The sequence below is a fragment of the Vulpes lagopus genome, chromosome 1 (genome assembly GCF_018345385.1).
Source record: "Vulpes lagopus strain Blue_001 chromosome 1, ASM1834538v1, whole genome shotgun sequence".
Taxonomy (NCBI): domain Eukaryota; kingdom Metazoa; phylum Chordata; class Mammalia; order Carnivora; family Canidae; genus Vulpes; species Vulpes lagopus.
This window is the reverse complement of record NC_054824.1, coordinates 121,294,591-121,315,633: the sequence shown is the minus strand read 5'-3', so window position 1 is coordinate 121,315,633 and position 21,043 is coordinate 121,294,591. Positions and strand designations below refer to the sequence as shown.

The 21,043-nt window shown below is 44.9% G+C and overlaps 1 protein-coding gene across 1 annotated transcript in view; it reads left to right on the top strand.

The window, feature by feature from the left end:
• NPC1 (NPC intracellular cholesterol transporter 1) overlaps positions 1 to 21,043 on the top strand; it is a 52,706-nt gene that overhangs the window by 30,854 nt on the left and 809 nt on the right. Inside the window, exons 10-24 of the mRNA XM_041737086.1 lie at positions 2,513 to 2,613; positions 5,262 to 5,364; positions 8,085 to 8,274; positions 8,811 to 8,993; positions 9,945 to 10,059; positions 12,171 to 12,298; positions 12,391 to 12,531; positions 13,777 to 13,866; positions 14,310 to 14,497; positions 14,854 to 14,969; positions 15,857 to 15,986; positions 17,363 to 17,563; positions 18,547 to 18,778; positions 19,496 to 19,609; positions 20,302 to 20,464. Coding sequence (XP_041593020.1) covers positions 2,513 to 2,613; positions 5,262 to 5,364; positions 8,085 to 8,274; positions 8,811 to 8,993; positions 9,945 to 10,059; positions 12,171 to 12,298; positions 12,391 to 12,531; positions 13,777 to 13,866; positions 14,310 to 14,497; positions 14,854 to 14,969; positions 15,857 to 15,986; positions 17,363 to 17,563; positions 18,547 to 18,778; positions 19,496 to 19,609; positions 20,302 to 20,464 — 2,195 coding nt within the window. The remainder of the gene's footprint in view (positions 1 to 2,512; positions 2,614 to 5,261; positions 5,365 to 8,084; positions 8,275 to 8,810; positions 8,994 to 9,944; positions 10,060 to 12,170; positions 12,299 to 12,390; positions 12,532 to 13,776; positions 13,867 to 14,309; positions 14,498 to 14,853; positions 14,970 to 15,856; positions 15,987 to 17,362; positions 17,564 to 18,546; positions 18,779 to 19,495; positions 19,610 to 20,301; positions 20,465 to 21,043) is intronic.

Below are 21,043 nucleotides of genomic sequence, written 5' to 3'. Positions count from 1 at the left end.
GCACCTGCTACACCAGCAGTGGTATCATAGTACAGAAACAGAAACCTAGAGTCCTTTCTGTTGTCTTTCAAATAGGAATTTATCCCATGATATCAAATTATTTTTAAAATATTGGGGCACCTGGGTGGCTGGATTGGTTAAACATCCAACTCTTGGGTTTCAGCTCAGATCATGATCTCGGGGTTGTGATATCAAGCCCCAGGTCAGGCTCCACGTTCAGCATAAAATCTGCTGGAGAGTCTCTGCCTATCCCTTTTTCTCCCCTTCAGTCCCTCTTATGCATGTGTGCGTGCTCTCTCGCTCAAAATAAATAAAATGAAATAAAATGTGCAGGGTCCCCTTGAGAAGTAGGATTGGTACACAGTTTAGATTGCAGGGCATTGAAGGTGCTTCCCATTGGAGGCACATCTAGCCGGGCAGGCTGCATTTATCATTTGCGTTGGTCACAGTGCTAGGTGACCTGTGAGGTGATCTTTAGGCCTGTGCCCTTGCCAGGGAGAGCAGCCTGCACTGGTAGGCCTGCTGTCCCTAAGTGCCCTGACCTGGCCTGGAGACAGCTGTTCAGCCAAACAACCACCATGGCTGTTGCATCACCGTGGGGACAGAGAGATTATTTCTTACTACTCTTTTTAAAGATTTGCGTATTTTAGAGAGAGCAGGAGCGCATGCAAGTCGAGAGAGGAACAGAGGGAGAGAATCTTTCAAGCAGACTCCCCACTGAGCACAGAGCCCATGACCCATGAGATCATGACCTGAACTGTAACCAAGAATCTGATGCCCAACTGACTGAGCTGCCCAGGGGCCCCTACTCCTTGTCACTTTTGAGTGTGCTGTCAACTAACCACATCTCTGGAGCCAGCCACTCTGATGAATGGTTTGGTTCTGTTTTATTTTTTAAGTTCTGTTTAAAATCAGAATTTAAGTTCTGTTCTATTTTGTTACTGGGATGTGACTTTTTAGGTGGTTAGGCTGTGTTTGCTCTTTTTCAAGGAGATCACCTCTAAGAAATATGGGCTCTCCCCATAAAACAGTAAGTGTGTGCCTATACACCCTAAACCAGCATTCTCTACAGGAGAGATTGGTACAGGGCAGCCATGGGCAAATTAAAAAATTGAAAAAAAATTAATGTTCCTCAATATTTATATTTAAAAGACAAAGCTGTTTACTCCCTGTCTTACAAAACGAAAGTCAACAAAATTTTGGCAGTGAGGGAGATGCATGAGACTTGTGTTTTATCTATGGTGGGTTGTGGTTCAAGTTGGTGTGGAAACTTTGCTGTGAATCTTTGTGTGCTCCTGGTTGCCCTTCCGTGTTTCCAGCTCTCCGCTCCCTCCTCACCAACTTTTCGTGGGCTTTTCCCCCAAAAGTCCTGCAGGAATGACAAACCTGGTGTACCCAGAACCAAGCACAGATCCCCTACTTTCCCCATACCCCCCATATCGTGTAATGGCACCAACATCGACCAGTTACTCAAACCGGAGGCGCTCTCTCTGCATCCTTCCTCATCCTTACCTCCCTCATGTGATTCTTGTGGATTTTAACCTCTGGATGAGCCCTCAAATCCACGATGTGGTGGGAGAGTCCCATGTGTGGGTTGATGGGACCTGGCTTCTGGGTTTTCCCCAGGCAAGGGCCTGACATCCGGGGCCTGAGCCCATCGGCCACGGGCTCTGAAGGTCTGCAGTTCGTGTTCTCTGTGAGAACCTTCCTAGGGGCCCAGCAGAGTTCTGGCTTAGGAGGTGTCCTGAAATGCTGGTCCCTGTACTGGCTGTCTTCACTGCACCGTCTTTGCCTAGACCCTTGCACAAACCTGACTGGTCTGCAGGCTTTTCCTTCTCACTTCCAGACCTTCCTCCACTTTAGCATTTGAGTTACCTGGGTAAAACAGCTCACGACATCCTTTTTCCCGGGGTGTCTCATTGTTCCCCACTCCCTACAGGGTGATAATCCAAACCACAGAGCATGGCACTTAATCCTTTTTTTCATTGTCTATCCCTCACCGTTTCCAACTGTCCTTTCCCTCAGAAGTCCTCCCCTTTGTGGGTGTACCATGCTCTAGACGGGACTTGGCATGGCTCCTCACACTGCCATCTTGTTGCTCTCTTCTCTCACGTATCCGTTCTTTCTCTCTTCCTTGCCCAAGTTGGCATTGTAGGAGCACCCTCACATCCCTCTCCCCCACCCCCCAGTGGATTCTCCTCCAGCCTTAGAGACCTGCTTCTCTAAGGCCTGAATTTGGTGGCATTCTTCTTTGTGTATTAGCTGCTCCTCTGCGCCACGCACTATGTGCTGTGTCATACTGCATCGTGCTGTGTTTGCCTGCCTGCCACTAAGTGGTTCTGAGCTCCTGAAGGCAAGTGTTGAACTCTGTTACTCACCTAAGGAACCGCAGGGTCACATTGTACTTCGGATATAATCGGCGTCTTTAACTGTTCGTTGGGTAAATGTTTAGGTCTCTGTGATGTCTTGAGGCTTGTTCTAACTGGGAGATGTTTTCTAAACTTCTTCTCAGGGCTCCTGCATCTCTGAATGATACCAGTTTGCTCCATGATCCTTGCCTGGGTACATTTGGTGGGCCAGTGTTCCCGTGGCTTGTGTTAGGAGGCTATGATGGTAAGTAAGAGAAGCTTCTACTTTTCCTCTTAGATAAAGTAGTCTTGGTTCTGTCATGGACAGTCAAGTGGCAATTATGAAGATTTCATCAATTGAATAATCTTACTCGTTCCCTATCTCTTAAATCTCAAGTGTAGACTTGCTTTGGGTTTTGGCTTTGGGTTTTCTTCTGGGTTGAAAAGAAGTAGATGGTGTTAGCCTTCATAAAGTCACACTTGAAAAGCCAAGGACTTTTCCCCACAATATTATACTTACGCACCTCCACCTAACTCATTATTCAGTTTCAAGGACTTCAAGGAACCCTGAGGGAGTTGTGGGACCTCAGGCTATGAATATCTATGGGGGCACTTAGGTGAATCCATTGGTTAAGCATATGCCTTTGGCTCAGGTCATGATCTCAGAGTTCTGGAATCAAGCCACACATCAGGCTTCCTGCTCAGCAGAGAAACTGCCATTCACCCTGCTCGTGCACTCTCCCCCCTCTCTCAAATAAATAAAATCTTAAAAAAAAAAAAAAAAAAAAAAGAACGTCTGTAATGGGAGAAAGATAACATGTGAGATATGGGGAAAAAGAAAGAAAGTTGTTCTGTTTTCCTCCTAAACCAGTTGGTTAAGAATTGAGACACTTCTGCAGGAGGAGGAGCAGTCAGTTTGCTCTTTGCCAGTTCTTGTAGACCTGGAACAGACGGCACCAGCTATGACGGGGTCATGATTCAGGTGACATCTTTGGCATCTGAGGCCTAATTAGGCAATTCAACAGGTTTTTCTTCAGCCCAGGGAAGCCAATTAGATGTTGTTCTCCTCACCCCAAAGGAGGGGAGAAGCCATATCTATATTTAAATTTTACTCTGCCTCATAAAATGCCACTTCTCATAGGTGGAGAAATGATCATGTCATTGACTGGCAAGCCAAGGCCATCAAAATTTAATTTGATCTCTATCTTAATCCTTCCATCCAAATAAACTACAGATGTGTCAAAAACAGATATATAAGAAGTGAAGCTATTAAAAATCTAGAAGAAAAAAAAATCTAGAAGAAAATGTGGGAAGAATTTTTAAAAATAATTTTAAAACGGAAAAAGCATTTCTAAGCAAGACACAAAACCCAGAAGCCACTAAAGGAAACATTGATAACTTTGACTACATAAGAATTTAAAGTTCCTATTGAGAAAACAAACATCATAAAGTCCAAAAAAAAAAAAAAAAAAAAGGCAACTAAACTGGAGGGGGCAGAAAACCATATACATAACAAACAGGGTGTCGTTAATATATGAAGGGCTCTTGTTAAAAAAAAAAAAAAAGAAAAAAAGTGAGCAACCCAGAAGAAAAGTGGGCAAAGCCTTGTGAAAGTTAACAAAAGAAAAAATACATGTTGTGGCTATTAATTATATGTGGAAAGTGCTCAGTCTCACTCCTAGATAGTGAAATGTACCTCACATTAATCTTTCTACCTAACACGGGCAAAGACCTAAGATTTTGATAAACCTTGGTGGATGAACCTGGTGGGGACCCCATTGTTAGTGGAGTGTAAATGATTCCTAGAATTGAATGTAAGCAGCAGGAAGGCGGGCATTTTCCTCTTGTTTGTTCACTGATATATATCCATACTACCTAAAATAATGCCTGTCATGAAGCAGGGTCTCAGTAAATATCTTGTTGAATAAAGAAATGAAAAAAAGGATAGCCTCTTTGGAGGACACTTTGAGAGAATTTATCAATATTAGAATTGCACATACTTCTTATTCAGTGCTAGTACTTGTAAGAATTGATTCTCCAAATACGTATTTTATACATGAAAAAGTACTTACACCAGGTTATTCTTTGTGGTATTTTTGTTTATAATTTTAAAAAATTGCAAAAATGTCATCAACTGGAGATTGGTTGAATTATGCTAGAAAATAGGATACAGCAGAAAAAAAAAAAGAATAAGGAAGCTCTTTATGTCTTAAAATGGAGTCATCTCCAAGATAAAAATTTAAAAATGTAATATGCAGAACAGCGTGTTCCTATTCATGTAAATAAGAAGGAAAGGGGAAGAACAAATGTGTTTGCTTGGGCCTGCATGGACTATCTCTGGGAATATCTCAGATGGCAGAGAGGAAAAGTAGGAGCCTGGAGGGAGGACTTAGGGGGGCGGGGAATCACCTTTCTGCCTGAAATTTTTCCCACACTACATAATTTTGTTTGTTTCAGAGAGAGAGAGAGCATGCGAGCAGCAGGGTGGCAGGGTGTGGGGAAGGGCAGATGGAGAAGGGGAGAGAGAATCTCAAGCTGACTCCATACCCAGTGTAGATCCTGATGTGGGGCTTGATCTCACCACCCTGAGATCATGACATGAGTCAAAATCAAGAGTTTGTCACTTAACCAACTGAGCCACCAGGTGCCTCACGTGCTACGTAGTTTAACAAAACAAAACAACAACAAAAAAGTTACTTGTCCTGAATGAACCTGCCTACGTCAGATAGATGTATTTATTCATTAACTGAGCTGCATAGACACTGTGTCAGTGAACTTCTGGTTTTTGTTCTCAGAGCAGTCTGTAGCCCTCGTGAGAAATCAGTCACCTCACTGCCACGTGATTTTTCCCTCGTGTGTATCTGATTTTCTGCACACTTCCCATATGCTTGATGTCACGTTTTTCCTTTCTAGATCAAAACTACAATAATGCTACAGCCCTTGTGATTACCTTTCCTGTCAATAATTACTACAATGATACAGAGAAGCTCCAGAGGGCCCAGGCCTGGGAAAAAGAGTGAGTTGCTGTCTTTGTCTGTGGAAAACTAGATGCTAGCACAACGCACTTCAGCCTCATTCAGCTAAATTAGCCAACAGCAGATCTAAGTCATTTTTTTTCACTTGGCACTAATGATGCTCGGAAAAACATCTGTACATCAATTCATCTGCAAACCTTGTGTAAATAGATATCCCCGCACAGGAATGCAGAAGTCTGTGCAGGAGAAATGTTTCATGCTCCCATTCCTTAGAGCAAGCCCCCAGGAGCAAGCTGGGTGCATGGTAGTAAGGGTTGTGCACTCTGGGAGATCACGCAGTCACTAAAGAGAGGCAAATTGATGGTTCCAGATATAGGATGTAAAAGCTGAAATCAACATGGCTGGGATTATATGTGCTATACACGCTGTCCATCCGTAGAAAAAATATCAAGCACAGGACCCTGGGAAATCGTTACCTGTATGTAACCCCTAGAGAATAGGACAGAGGGCTGAGGAGATAGGGCATTTTGACCCTTTCTACTTTTCAGTGCTTTTTTTTTTTTTAACAGCTTTGTTGGAATATAAATCCCATACCATACATTATACCCAATTAAATTATATAATCCAGGAGCTTTTAGTAGATTCATGGATATGCAAGTGTCACCACAGTGAATTCAAGAACGTTTTTCTTTCTAAATCTTAAAAATCTTTAGTTATCATCCTCTGCTCCTCATCCTCCCACCTCCCAGCCCTGCAAAACCATTAATCTACTTTCTGTGTCCATGTTATTGTATTCTGGACATTTATATGAATGGAAGCATACATGTGAACTTCTGTGTCTGGTTGCTTCCTCACTTAGCATGTTTTCAGGGTTTATCCAAGTTATAGGATGTATTAGCACTTCATTCCTTTTTATGGCTGTGTAATGTTTGGTCTTATGGATATGCCACATTTGATCCATTCATCAGTTGACGCACATTTGGATTGTTCCTGCCTTTTGGCCATTGTGAATAATGCTGCTGTAGACATTCATATGCAGGTTTTTGTATGAACTTAATATGTTTTCATTTCTCTTGGAAATATACCTAAGTAAGGGTAGAATTTCTGGCTCATATGGTGACTCTTTGAAGAACTGCAAGATTGTTTTCCACGGTGGCTGCACCTTTTACATTCCCACCAGCCTGTGTGAGGGGTTCTACTTCTCCACATCCTCACCAACACTTACCACGTGACCTTTTGGTTCTAGCCATCCTAGTGGGTGTGAGGTGGTACCTCATTGTGGTTTTGATTCGCATTTCCCTGATGGCTAATGATTTCAAACATCCTTTTTTTGTGTGCTAACTGGCCATCTGTATAACTTCTGTGGAGGAATGTCTATTCCTATCCTTTGCCCATTTTTAACAGGATTATTTGTATTTTGATTATGAAAGTATAAGAATTCCTATATATTTTACAAATCTGTCAGATATATGACCTCCAGGTGTTTGCTTCCATTTTCTTTGTTTTGTTTATTTTTGTTTTCTTGCTGGTGTCCGCTGAAGCACAAGTTTTTAGTGTTGAAGTCCAATTTTTCTAGTTTTTTCTTTTGTTGCTCAAAGTTTTGGTGTCCTAAGAAACTACGACCTGATCCAAGGACATGGAGATTTATGCCTCTGTGTTCTTCTGAGGGTTTTATAGTTTAGCTCTCACATTTAGGTCTTAGATCCACTTGAGTTCATTTTTTTATGTAATGTGCTATCCAAATGATCCCAGACCATTCGTTGAGAAGGTTATTCTTTCTTTCATTAGATAGTCTTGCCACCTTGTCGAAAATTCAGTGAGCACAGATACAGTTTCTTTCTAGACTGTTATCTCTGTTCCTTTTATCTTTTTGCCTATCTTTGTGCTCGTACCACACTGTCTTGATTACTGTCATTGTATAGAAAGTGTGAAATCGAGAAGCATGTGTCCTCCTCCTTTGTTCTTCTTGAAAAGGAAGGGTTTGGCTCCTCTGGCCCCTTTCAATTCCATATGGATTTTAGAATCAGCATATCTTTCTATCAAGAAGTCAGCTGGGATCCTGACAGGGGTGGCATTGAATCTGTAAATCAGAGGTTTGTTCTATGAGCATTTTTCTTTTTCTTTGTTATAATATGCTTCATTTAGAAATCCTTTTTAGTAAAAAAGAAATGAAACCATGAATTAACTTTTTTTTTTTGATGGAACACTTTATGAATTTGCATGTCATCTCTACACAGGAGCCGAGCTAATCATCATTCCAGTTCTAGTATATGTGCTGCCAAAGCCAGCACCACTAACCAACTTTTACTTTTTTTATTTTTTATAATTTTTTAAAGATTTTTATTTATTCACGAGAGATAAAGACATAGGCAGGGGGAGAGGTAGGCTCCCTGAGGGGAGCCCAATGGTGGGACTCAATCCCAAGACTCTGGGATCATGACCTGAGCCAAAGGCAGACGCTCAACCACTGAGCCACCCAGGTGCCCAACGAACCAACTTTTAAACTTGTCCTAAACTTGTTTCAGGCAATAGAAACTTCGTCATGACTGGAACTTTATAATCTGGGGGTGTCTTACCTTCTGGCCTCTCCAGTGTCGAAAATCCTAATGTAGGGATACAGGTTAAGTAAGTGTGGCTTTTGTGTCCTATAAGTTGGGAAGAAGTCCTCACTTTAAAAAAAAAAAAAAAAAAAAAAGTCCTCACTTAGCTGTCACTAAGTTTTAACTACAAACTAAAAATATAAAATTTGCTCTCTCTTCAGGTTTATTAATTTTGTGAAAAACTACGAGAATCCAAATCTGACCATTTCTTTCACTACTGAGCGAAGTATTGAGGATGAACTGAATCGGGAAAGTAACGGTGATGTCTTCACTGTTCTGATCAGCTATGCCGTCATGTTTCTGTACATTTCCATAGCCTTGGGGCACATCAAAAGCTGTAGCAGGTTTCTAGTAAGTGGTGTGTGTGTGTGTGTGTGTGTGTGTGTGTGTGTGTGTGTGTGTTGGAGTGAAATGATGGTGCACAGCATGATGTCATATTTTTTGCCTCTATTTTTTTGCTTGTTTGTTTTGGAGAGGGAGGGGGCAGAGGGGCAGAGAGAGAGAGAGAAAGAGAGAATCCTAAATAGGCTTCACGCCTAGCCAGAGCCCAACACTCAATTATGTTCAAAACTGGTGTACATTCCCCTGTGTAACATTTCTATTTCCTGCACGTGTTTTCTTCAGTTCCAAATTTTTGGTTTATTTTAAACGTAGAATTTATTTCCCATAATCCAGGTTTTCCTAATTTGACCACACCATCACCGAAGAATGGAAACCCATAAAACATGTTGTTAGGGAAGAACTTGAACATTTTTCATATCTTCTCTCAAACTCAGAGAGGACTTTAGCTCCAAATAGACTATACCCAAAAAGAGGTATAATGACGACTTTTTAGTCATCGGAGTAAAATGATAACTGATGATTTGTGTCTTTGTTGCATATCACAGGTGGATTCTAAAATCTCCCTTGGCATCGCTGGGATCCTCATTGTGTTGAGCTCAGTGATGTGCTCATTGGGCATCTTCAGCTACTTTGGGATCCCCCTCACCCTCATCGTGATCGAAGTCATCCCATTCCTGGTGTTGGCTGTTGGGGTAGACAACATCTTCATTCTGGTCCAAACCTACCAGGTATATTTCCATAGTCTCACAGAGCTTGCTGTCTGACCAAGTAGGGGGCTGCATTAATGGCTGTTTCACTCCATGCAGAGTATTTGTGAATGTGGACAGTGAGGAAGCTTTTGTTTCCTGTTCTCTGTGTTGCTGATTGGTGTCTGTAACTTGTTCGGGACATTTTGAGACCAAGAAATTCATCCTTCTATTGGGTTGAGAGAATAAAGTGAGAATTTAGTTTTAAAGATTTTTTTTTTTTTTTTTAATTTGAAAGGGAGACGGTGCTGGGAGGAGCAGAGGCAGTGGGAGAAGCAGGCTTCACACTGAGCAGGGAGCACAACACAGGGCTCTATCCCAGGACCCCGGGATCATGACCTGAGCTGAAACCAAGAGTCGGATTCTTAACCGACTAAGCCACCCAAGTGCTCTGAAAATTCCATTTTAAATACATGTGCAAGAAGGGCTTGCATGTTTCTGGAAAGTATTTTGGATACAACTGTTATTAAAATGGATCTCCAAGAGTATGCAAGAATCAAAGATTTTTCAGAGATGCTACTAAAAAGAAGGGCAGCATAGGACTTGCTGATGTAGAAAATGGTCCCAATCAATTTCTTCTCTCCTGATCTCCCTACTTGGGGACTCAGTGGCAAATAAGAGTATAATTTAATGGTCCAGCCCCCTGCAGCATGCGTTGCGTATATTTTCCTGACAAGATGATCCAGGCTTCCTTGAGCATCTCACCTGTTACCTAGCTTAACTCTGGGGTTTAGGAATACCCTGGACAAATTGCCATGATGAGTTGCAGGTCCCCCATCAAAAGTTTATCTACAGTAAGTAGAAGCTCCTAATCATTTGTCTTTACCATTGAATTAACACAGAGCAACAGTGAAGCAAAGAGATAGTCTTATTACTTAGAAATGTTAATGCCCTGTGTTTTGTTTTTTGGTTTTGTTTTTTTTTTTTTTTAAGCGCGATGAACGTCTTCAAGGAGAAACTCTGGAACAGCAGCTGGGCAGGGTCCTGGGAGAAGTGGCTCCTAGTATGTTCCTGTCCTCCTTTTCAGAGGCTGTAGCATTTTTCTTAGGTAATTTCTCTTTGAATTCTATCAATCCCACAGTTTTCTGAGCCTGGGAGTAGAAGGATCTGGGTATCTAAATGCATCCCTTTGTGTTGCTTCCTTGTTTAAACAGCTTTACTCTGTAATCAGAAAGTATCAGAGTGGACCACAAGAAAAATTAGTGGCAGTATCTTGGGTATCATTTGGAAGTGTCCTCTTTTTTAGGGAGCGGGGCTGGGGGGCGGGCAGAGGGAGATTCTTAAGTGTCTCCACGCCCAGCACAGCGCTTGATCTCATGACCCTGAGATCATGACCTGAGCCGAAATCAAGAGTCGGGTGCTCAGCCACATGGGCCACCAGGGACCCCTCCTCTTTCTCATGTCGTGTCAGTACAGTGTTAATGTCGGGGCCCAGGGTGACAGATACCTAGAACTCCTCTGCTGCTTCCCATTTTTGGCACCTGTGGCGAATGCTGATCTTTGAAATTGGCATTCTCATGCACCCACAGGATCCTTGCCAACACAGCAGTTGAGCAGAATCCACAGGCACTGGCTTGCAGGGTGTTCACCAGTGTTCTCATAGGCAGTCTTCCTCTCTACACACAAATCCTCGAGGAAGCAGCCTCATTAATGAGCAGGGGTCCTCGGACTTCACCTCACTACAAGGAGCCAGAGTAAGCTGGAACAGAAACCAGCGCTTCCGTATTTCTTTCCTATGGAGAAATCACCAACCAGCCTTCCTCACAGGGCTGCCTGCCCCCATGTCTGGTGCGTGGTAGTGGCAGGATGAGAAAACAGTCCATTTTTCAGGAGGAGGCTGGATTAAAATTGCCCGGCAGGTCCAGAGAAGACACACGATCCATGGACCACAAACAGACCTGCCTCCATGGGCTACCGGGCCATCCTGCAGGGCTGTTACAGCATCATCGAAGGCAGCATTCTTTCAAAACAGACACGCACCACTATACTGGTCTTCGTTTCTACAAAGCAATGCGCTTTGAAACCTGTGGTCCTTACTCTTCCTTTTGATGGATACAGGTGCAAAGAAGTTATTTTTCTGATTTTCTCATCAGAAAATGTGATGAGAATAGCAGCTGACACTGTGCCTCAAGGCTGGATTTTGGGGGGAACAGTAGGAACGGTGGGGGTTGTGGCATGCAGAGGACACAGGCCTCAAAAAGGCAGTTACATATTGCTGGGCCAGTGCTGCTAGGTCCAGTTTGTTTGTTACTCTTTCTTTTCTTTTTATTTTTTCTCTGTGAATCTAGATTTTTGTGTCAGGTTTCACTGTTAAATATTGGCTACTTTTTAGAAGAACTGGTTATTCATCCTAAAATGGATTGATCTAATATGGACCATACCAGGTACGTCTGGCCATGGGCTGCCAGTTTGCAGTTTCCATGTGAACCCAGTACTTCTGACTGGGAGCACCCTCATTTGGTTGTAAAGAAAGTGGAAGACTAATGTTGTTGTAATAGCAGATTGAAAATACTGTTCCTGGGCCCCTGGGTGGCTCATTTGGTTAAGCGTCTACCTTTGGCTCAGGTCATGATCCCAGCCCTGCATCAGGCTCCCTGCTCAGCAAGGAATCTGCTTCTCCCTCTGCCCCTCCCCCTGCTCATAATCTTTCTCTCTCTCTCTTTCTTTCTCTCTCTCAAATAAATGAATAAAATCTTAAAAAACAGACAACAACAAAAAAACACTGTTCCTCTCTAGAGCAAAGCAAAGAAGGTACTGTAAGAAATTACCTATACTGATGGTTCCCAGGGTTTAATGTGCGTAAATTCATCTGGAGAGCCTGTCAAATACAGTTGAATTGGGCATGAATTCCCACTGTTGTGATTAAGTAGGACGGGGGTAGTGCCCAGGGACCTGCATTTTTAACTCCCCAAGCGGCTCCGGTGCCAAGAGCATTTTGTACAACACCAGGCTTATGGACCCATCTTGAGTTCTGGTATGACGTCCATAGGCGGCGGCGGCGGCATTCCCCAGGGTGGGGGGTAGTGTGGGAAGGACGGGTCTTCTCGTGGCTGCGGCCTGCTCCGGCCCCTTGTGTTCCTGTGTACGCATGGGTGAGAGGACTGCACAGAGTCCTCTGCTGGCAGTAGCAGTGATGCAGCAGCCTCTGTCCCCCTGCAGGAGCCTTGTCACAGATGCCCGCAGTGCACACTTTCTCTCTGTTTGCCGGGATGGCGGTCCTCATTGACTTCCTTCTTCAGATTACCTGTTTTGTGAGTCTCTTGGGGTTAGACCTTAAGCGTCAAGAGGTGAGTTGTTGTCAGGAGTACAGCCTGTTTAGAGTCTCGGGTCCAAGGAGGCAACAGGAGGGCATGACCTTTGTTCCTCTTTGTCCACTCAGAAAAATCGCCTGGACGTCCTTTGCTGTCTCACAGGCTCTGAAGGTGGAACCGGCATCCAGGCCTCAGAAAGCTGCTTATTTCGGTTCTTCAAAAACTCCTACTCCCCATTTCTGCTTAAGGATTGGATGCGGCCCATTGTGGTAAGAGTCTCTCTGTGGTTTTCCTCTATTTTCTCCCCAAAACAGATGTGTCACCTGCCGTCTTAGAAATCAACTTGGGTGGGGCACCTGGGTGGCTCAGTCAGTTAAGCTGTAACTTAACCACATCCAACTCTTAACTTCAGCTCAGGTCGTGATCCCAGGGTCGTGGGATCAAGCCCTGTGTCAGGCGCCCTGCTCAGTGTAGACTCTGCTTTTCCCTCTCCTTCTTCTCCTCCCCCTGCTCACATGCACACCCTTTCTCTCTAAAATAAACAAATAAAATCTTAAAAAAAAAAAAAAAGATACCAGTTTGGGAAGGAGATTCTGACAGCTGTTAAGTATATATACAAAATTGCAAAAGCAAATATGTGCAAGTATGTAGAATATTTTTCTAGCTGGCTTTTAGCAGTCATTCAGTTTTTATTTTGAAATAATTACACACATACACACACACACACAAAAATTACAGATTCACAGAAAGTTGCAAGGATAGTAGAGAGACGACCCAGGTACCCCTCACCCAGCTTCTTGCTGTCGTCTTACATAATTGTAGTTCAATGGCAAAACCAGGAATTTGACATTGGCACAGTGTCTGTGTCTAGTTCTGAGTCACTTAATCACATGTGCAGATTGCAATAACCAGCACTGCGATCGAGATCCAGAACTGTTGTCACAGCAGTCTCCTTCACGATGTCCCTTTATAGTGCCACGAGCCTCCTCCCCACACCACCCACTGTCCCTAATCCCCAGCAACCATGCAAGAGCATTTTGTCATTTATATACTGACTGTAGCCAACAATAACCCATCACTTCTCTACTAAAAGAACATAGTTAGTCTTCAATAATGGTAAAGTAATAGTAATACTTAACATTTATCGAACATTTAATATTGGGTACTATGCTAACACCTGGATTATCCCTAGATTCTCTCATTTAATACACAAGACTGTTATATGTTATACATCTTTTTTTCCTGTTTACTGACGAAATAGAAACCAAGAGAGGTTAAGTGACTTCTCCAGGGCCACCCAGTTTGTAAGTGGTGGAAGCAGGGTTTGAACCCAGGTAGTTTGACTCTAGATACTCACATCTCAGCCACTACCCCTTCTTCTCTATTTTAACATGTCACGTAAACTTTTCAGTTGAGAAAAATCCTGGGTTTTCTTATGTGTTTAAATTTTATTTACATTCTTAAGCTCTAATACACAAAGCAGTCACCATTTCATAACTCACTTTTCATTCCAGATAGCGGTATTTGTGGGCATTCTCTCATTCAGTATCGCAGTCCTGAACAAAGTGGAGATTGGATTGGATCAGTCTCTTTCAATGCCAGATGTAAGCTGCTTTCTCTTTTATCTTGTTTAGTCAGTGATATGAATAAATTTTTCAAAACTTGCACACAGTTATTTTAAGTGGATGCCAGCTTCTAAATGTACGAGCTGACAGGTTCCCCTGGGTTATGAGGCCTGCCACAGAGCCCTGCCAGGGGGTCCCGTCTTAGCATTTGGGACTCTCGGGCCTCTGGAAAAGCCAGAGAAATCGGGCAGCAAGCCTCTTTCCTCGTGAGGTGCCCTCCTGATGGCGGGCCAGCCAGAGAAGTGCCTTGAGTGCAAGAAGGGTGAGGAGCAGGGAACTGGCTAGGTCAGGAATCCCAGGTCTGGGCTGAGGACATCTCGACAGCAGCCTTGCAGTGCTCTCTTCACCCTCAGCCATCATCACCTCACCTAGACATCGTCAGCACGTTCATGCTTTGCCCTGTTCTTTGATCATTCTTTCAGGACTCCTACATGATGGATTATTTCAAGTCCCTCAAATACCTGCATGCAGGTCCCCCTGTGTACTTTGTCCTGGAGGAAGGACACGACTACACCTCTTTGGAAGGGCAGAACATGGTGTGCGGGGGCATGGGCTGCAATAATGACTCCCTGGTGCAGCAGATCTTCAGCGCGGCTCAGCTGGACAACTAGTCAGTACCACCCAATGTTCTCCTCCTGTAGCAGCAGCCGTCAGAAGGGGCTCTCGGCCAGAGGCCCTGTGGGCCTGAAATTTCTTACTGAAAATAGATGTGCTTAGAAAGTGTGGTGTTCAGAATCATGGTAACTCTGGCTTTACCTAAGCAAAAGCTTTAAAAGGATTCATTGACCAACTCCTATTCCGAAGGGTTTTCCCATTAAGTGGTAATGACGTCTGCCCTCTGACTGGGCAGCAGTATAACACCTAGGAATGGAAGTTAGGTTTCGAGAAAAAGCACTGAATCTGCAGACTCCCCGCGGAGCAAGTCAGTAACATCTCCTTCCTTCTCATCTCCTTCCTTCTCGCTAGTACCCGCATAGGCTTTGCGCCCTCGTCCTGGATCGACGATTATTTTGATTGGGTCAAGCCTCAGTCTTCCTGCTGTAGAGTCTACAACAGCACAGATCAGTTCTGCAATGCCTCAGGTACTTTCATGTCCTTCTCCAGATCTTTGTGACATTATCCTTTAAACCTGGTTTGCATTTCACCTCAGTTTATAGCTGTGATTATGCTGGCGCTGGTATCCACTTCCTTGGTCGCCATCTCTCTCTGGGCCATGCTCTTGGATGGTTGTCATGTTTTTCTGTCTCCCCCTCCCTCCCCTCACGAGGCTGTAAGACAAACAGGGCCTCGGTCAGGGGACTCTGGTTTTCAGAGTTTTCAGCGTTCTCTTTTCCCAAACAACACTAGTAGTGCCTTTTGGTTGGGATCTGGCTGTAGCATCTCACAGGTATGCTTCCCTTAGTTCTCACTGTTGCCCTGTAGTTTTGTTAGGAGCATTGAGGTTGCCCTTGAATTTCCTTTTCTTTTTCTTTATCTTTTTTTTTTTTAAGAGAGAACAAGGAGGAGTTGGGAGGAGGAGGAACAGAGGGAGAAGGAGAGAGAGAGAAAAAGAATCTTTAAGTAGACTCTGCTCAGCACAGAGCCTGACGTGGGGCTCCATCTCATGACCCTGAGATAATGACCTGAGCCAAAATCAAGAGTCTGTCACTTATCTGACTGAGCCACCCAGGTGCCCCTGTCTTCAAATTTTCTGAATAAAAACATGGAAGCCTTGTGCTCTGATAGGACCAATTGCAGTCATCGTCAAAGAGAAAACCTGCTTTAGGGAATAGAGTTTGTACAGCCTGCCTCAGATGAAGATGGCATCTCTGTTGTATTAGGCTATGAAAATCACGTGTGTTAGAAGCTTTTGGATCAGGAAAAAGATTGAGGAAAATAATTCCCCTCATTTATCAATATCTTTACATGTTTTAAAAATAAATCTGGAGACCGGTTTTTCTCACATTGGCCCCTCCTCTGTTTGTGCCAGTGGTCGACCCTGCCTGCGTCCGCTGCAGGCCTCTGACCCAAGAGGGCAAACGGAGGCCTCAGGGTGAAGACTTCATGAGATTCCTGCCCATGTTCCTTTCTGATAACCCAAACCCCAAGTGCGGCAAAGGGTAAGTGCCACTGAGCCGCTCAGATACCTGCCTTATTTTGCACTGGACAACTAGCAGAGGGCTGGGGTAGAAGCGGTTGTACCAGAAAGGTCTCTTCTCTTCCCTTACCCATCCTATCCCGATCCTTCTGTGAAAACAGAAAACTAAAAAAAAAAAAAAAAAAAAACAAACAAACAAACAAACAAACAGAAAACCTAAAACACCTCTAAGGAAAGCTTCTCACTGTCTTCAACTGATACCACCCTGGCTCAAGCACTTGTTTCTTACTCTTGTCTCTGTGTCCTGGCTGTGCAAGTGGACACGGAGCACTGAGCAGGTGTCTAGCAGGGCAGAAGGGGAGCGGGAACCTGTGGTGTTTCAGAATGTGTTCAAGTCCATCTGTGGGTGTCAGGGACAGCTTCTCTGCTTGGTCCCTGAATGTCATCCTGAACTAAGGTTTAGATTCCTCTAGCCCCACCATTCTTCTCGCCAGCCCGTCTGGCTATGGGGCTATGGGCTGTTTCACTCCCCCATCTAGCCAAGCAGCCAGTTACCATGGAAGCAGGATGTCTGGGTCCAGAGACAGGGAAGAGGGCCGGAAGTCGGGCGGTGGGGGAGCGGGGGTACGATTCAGAGCCTTCTGTAGGAGGAAGAGGAGTGTCTACACATACGTTAGGTAAACGCGGGACTTCCCCTGTTTTTCCTAAGAATATGTATTTGACCAGAATCCCATCAGTTAGGCATGTATATCATGGCTGCACTTGGAGACCTATACTTGGTACGGTGGAAAGACTGTGCCTAAAAATAAAAACGAATATTGCAGCTTGGTCTGCTTGCAGACTTGAACACTTTGGCCTACATAAAACAAAACAGAGCATGTTCAGCTTTTATGAAAGCAACAGCCTGCACTTACGGGAGCCACCTGCGTGCCAGGCACCTCATCCCCATCCTCGCCCTGATCACACAGCCTGTGAGTAGGTGGCAGAGGACACCGCCACCCAGATTCAGTTCCTTTGCCCAGGGTTCTGAGGCCAGTACGTGGCAGGACAGACCAGCCTCACGGCCACAGACTCCAGGGCCTTGTACTTTCTCACCTCCTGTTACACAACACTGCTGAGCAAACACCGTAAGGAAAACACATTTGATTGCGAGCAGAACCAGGTGTAGAAACAAGAGCCCCTCAGCACCCAAATGACCAAAAGCAATAAAGAAAAGCCAGTGTGAGAGAGAATACGCCAAAACCTTCACTGTTCCCTTTTGGGGGGCCCTTCCCTGTCTCTAAGATGGTGGTCGATCTGACCTCTGAGCCCAGGGTCAGGTGGTTCCCATTAGCCTTGAGCACTTCGGGTTCTGTGAGTACTTTCTGCAGCCTCTGACACCACCGAGTCTTCTCTTAGGGGACATGCTGCCTACAGCTCAGCAGTTAACCTCGTCGGCAATGACACGAGTGTCGGAGCCACTTACTTCATGACCTACCACACCGTGCTTCAGACCTCTGCTGACTTTACTGACGCCATGAGAAAAGCCATCCTCATTGCCAATAACATCACCAAAACCATGAGTCTTAAAGGAAGCCACTACCGCGTGTTCCCGTACAGGTAGTGTGAATTTTATAAATGAGGGGTCTTGCATGAGGGTCTGCATCCTGGGGGCTCCTTTGGTGGGATGCTGCTCCTTGGCTTTCATTCTGGCACCTTCTCTGTCATGAGCACAAACAAAAAGTAGCAAGGGGAGGTAGCGTCTGGGTGAGGAAGGCCAGGCTCTTGGGCACCCACCAAGGTCTGAGGGCTGGTTGCACAAAATTTGGTCTCTGGGCCAGAACTCACAGTCTGCAAAAGACCCACTCCCACACCGCAGTCCGGCGGGAGGGCACGGTCCTAGGGGACCAGGCTTCACAGAGAGGGCTGAGCTGCCGTTCCAGGCCAGTAGCCACGGGTTATCCCTGACCACCGATTACCTGGGACAGTGCCTTTATGGAGGCTTTTCATTTTTGCTTGTTGGGGTTTTTTCTTAAAAAAAAAAAAAAAAAAAAAAGCATTAGGAGATCCTGAATTTGGAAAATTTTGAAAAGTAGAAGAAACAGGTGATTTTTCCCCAGCCCTATGATCTTGCTTAAAGGAGTTCCAACCCATTCCTTGACAGGAAGACAGCCTGTTTTTTCATGAAAGAAGTTCTCAGAGTGGGTGTCCTAATTCCTGAGAAGAGTGGGTTAACTTTGCCAAAAAAGCGTTTTCTTCTCAGACCACTGCATTTGGCCTAAAGGAATTCTCAGGATAGATCAGGACTTGTTTTTTCAAAATACCACGAAATAGTCTCTGTAAATGCCTATGAAGTAGAATAGGTTGGTTCATGAACAGAAACTTTATACAAGATACACATTTTAGGTCATTATTAGGCCCTTCTTTGGGTGTCTGTGTTCAGAGTTTCATTTGAATTACTGCAGAGGAGTCTTGCAAAAACGGAGTTTTTATGCAAGCGGTATCTCTCAGAGTAGTTTGTCTTACAGTAGCGGCAGCATGGAAAACTAGATCCTCCAGAAGCAAGAACGAGCCGTAATGGAACCCTCTCCTCTCTTCTCCAGTGTGTTCTATGTCTTCTACGAACAGTACCTGACCATTATTGATGACACGATCTTTAACCTCAGCGTGTCACTGGGAGCCATCTTCTTGGTGACCTTGGTTCTCCTGGGCTGTGAACTGTGGTCTGCAGTGATCATGTGTGTCACCATTGCCATGATCTTGGTCAACATGTTTGGCGTCATGTGGCTGTGGGGCATCAGTCTGAACGCGGTTTCCTTGGTCAACCTGGTCATGGTGAGTCGTGGTCTGCTTGGTTTGTTCGTAACTCCTGGGTCACTTCTGTCAGCTGTTTCTTGGGGTCAGAGACCAAGACCAGCTCTTGGACAGGTGAGAGGAGTGTTAATGGAGTGCAGGCATGAGTGCTGCATAGAATAATGAACGTGTGACTTCATGATGTTGCGGGGGTATTTTGCCCTGAACATCTATACTGAAGGGTTTGCAAAAACATGACACGACACCCACTTTTTATTTCATAAAAATGCTCCTTCCCAGTAGAATTCTCTACCAGTACCTTTTGCTTCCCATGCAGTTGCCAGGTACTTTTTGATAGTCTCGAAGATAGGAGTGTTTGAGAAAGTATTAAAATAGCATTTGTCTGTACTTAAGATATGAACACTGTTTTTGGAGGAGTGGCAATGAGGCCCAAGTAAAGCAAATCTGATGACCCTGTGCTGGCTCTTGGGGGGTGGGGGCAACCTTGAGAGGCTTCAACAGATCCCCCTGAAACAGGGCAATCTGCTATAGAGAAGAGCAGTTCTGGGTGCTGTGCCTTGAGGGTCCCACGGATCGTCCAGTACACCTTCAGGTGGTGTGATGGGGGCAAGGGGATGTTTAGGGCTCCTGTGCATTCCTGGGGCACCCTGCAAACCATGGGTCCTGCAAGAGAAGTGCCTGCCTGCTTAGGATTTTCAGCCGCAAAAGGGCAGTCGTAATGGAAGCCCTCTTTTCCAGAGCTGTGGCATCTCCGTGGAGTTCTGCAGCCACATAACGAGAGCGTTCACAGTGAGTGCGAAGGGGAGCCGCGTGGAACGGGCCGAAGAGGCGCTCTCTCACATGGGCAGTTCTGTAAGTAGCCTGGCCAGAGATTCAACATGAAGCACCCAGCTCATCAACTGAGTGCTTCTCAGGAACTGGGAAATTCAGTGGGGAAACCAGAATTTTAATTACTTCGCAACTCCCCAAGATGACTGGTCTTCAGGCATTTTATGAAATCGCTCTATCCGGAAATTTTTAAAACTGTTCCCTGTGGTGAATCCTTTATAGGCAGTGGAGCAGGAAAAAGAAAAGAGGTTTGGTCTGAGGGCCGGGAGGCCTTTCCATGTAAAGCCCAGGCCAGGCACACGTGCTGACCGCGAGGGAGCTGTGGTGCTCAGAGCCCGGAGCATCGTCTTAGTTCAACCCCATAGCCTGCTTCTGCCTTTTAGTCAGTTACTTTGCTGCTCTAGAAAATACCATTCAATGAATGCTGTTTTATAACAGTTTGATACCTAATAGTTTTCATCTTAGAATATAAGGAAATCTCTGTGTAAAGACAGACTCCACTGTGCAGAATACATGCTTTTACTGTTAAGCCTTTTTTTCCCAGACCCACACGCAGATCAAACTGTTTTGGGTAGAACAGAGTGCTTCTTACCCGTAACTCTGAAAGCTGGGGTGAATTCACCGCCTGTTGCTTTGGGGCTTGCCTGTCAGAAAATCGCTACGTGAGGAATCAGAGTAGGTTGGTAACTGCTTCCCAACCCTGTCTCTTCTTTCAGGTGTTCAGTGGAATCACACTAACGAAATTTGGAGGGATTGTGGTGTTGGCCTTTGCCAAATCTCAGATTTTCCAGGTATTTTACTTCAGGATGTATCTGGCTATGGTCTTGCTGGGAGCCACGCACGGCTTGATATTCCTCCCTGTGTTACTCAGCTACATAGGTAAGCATTCTTCTGCAGCATTTAAACTTGTGCTAATGGTCATTTGATAAATGGTACTAAAAAAAAAAAAAAATTCTGAGAGGAAGAAAACCCTGCCTGAGGGCTTAGTGAAGTGCTAACGGCTCTCCAGAGGTCCCCCCCCCACCACCACCACCACACAGCCCCCCTCTCCCCGCAGGTTGTGGTCTGGGGGGAGGCCCGTGTGACTCCGCCGCAGCTCAGGCCCACGAGCTGCCCACGCCCAGCAGTGCTGCAGAGCAGTTCTGTTCCCAGACCCCCGTCCCCATGAAGTGCCGCCTCTTTTCTTGTTTCAAGACTGTCATTAAGATCTTTTTACTTCTGTGGCCACGTCAGCTTCCGTAAATGACCTGTGGTTGGAAGGAGCAGTACCAGTTTCCTTGCTTTAGAGCTTTCTAAGAAGTTGAAGCGTTGAAAAAGGGAAAAATGAGACGTTGGGGGATTTTTATTCTCTGGAGGGATAGGAAGTTTGTACCATAACAGAACTTCCCCTATCACCTTATCTCCTGAAGACACATCCAGAAGTTGGTTTTTGTTTTGTCTTGTTTTGTTTTTTTTTAA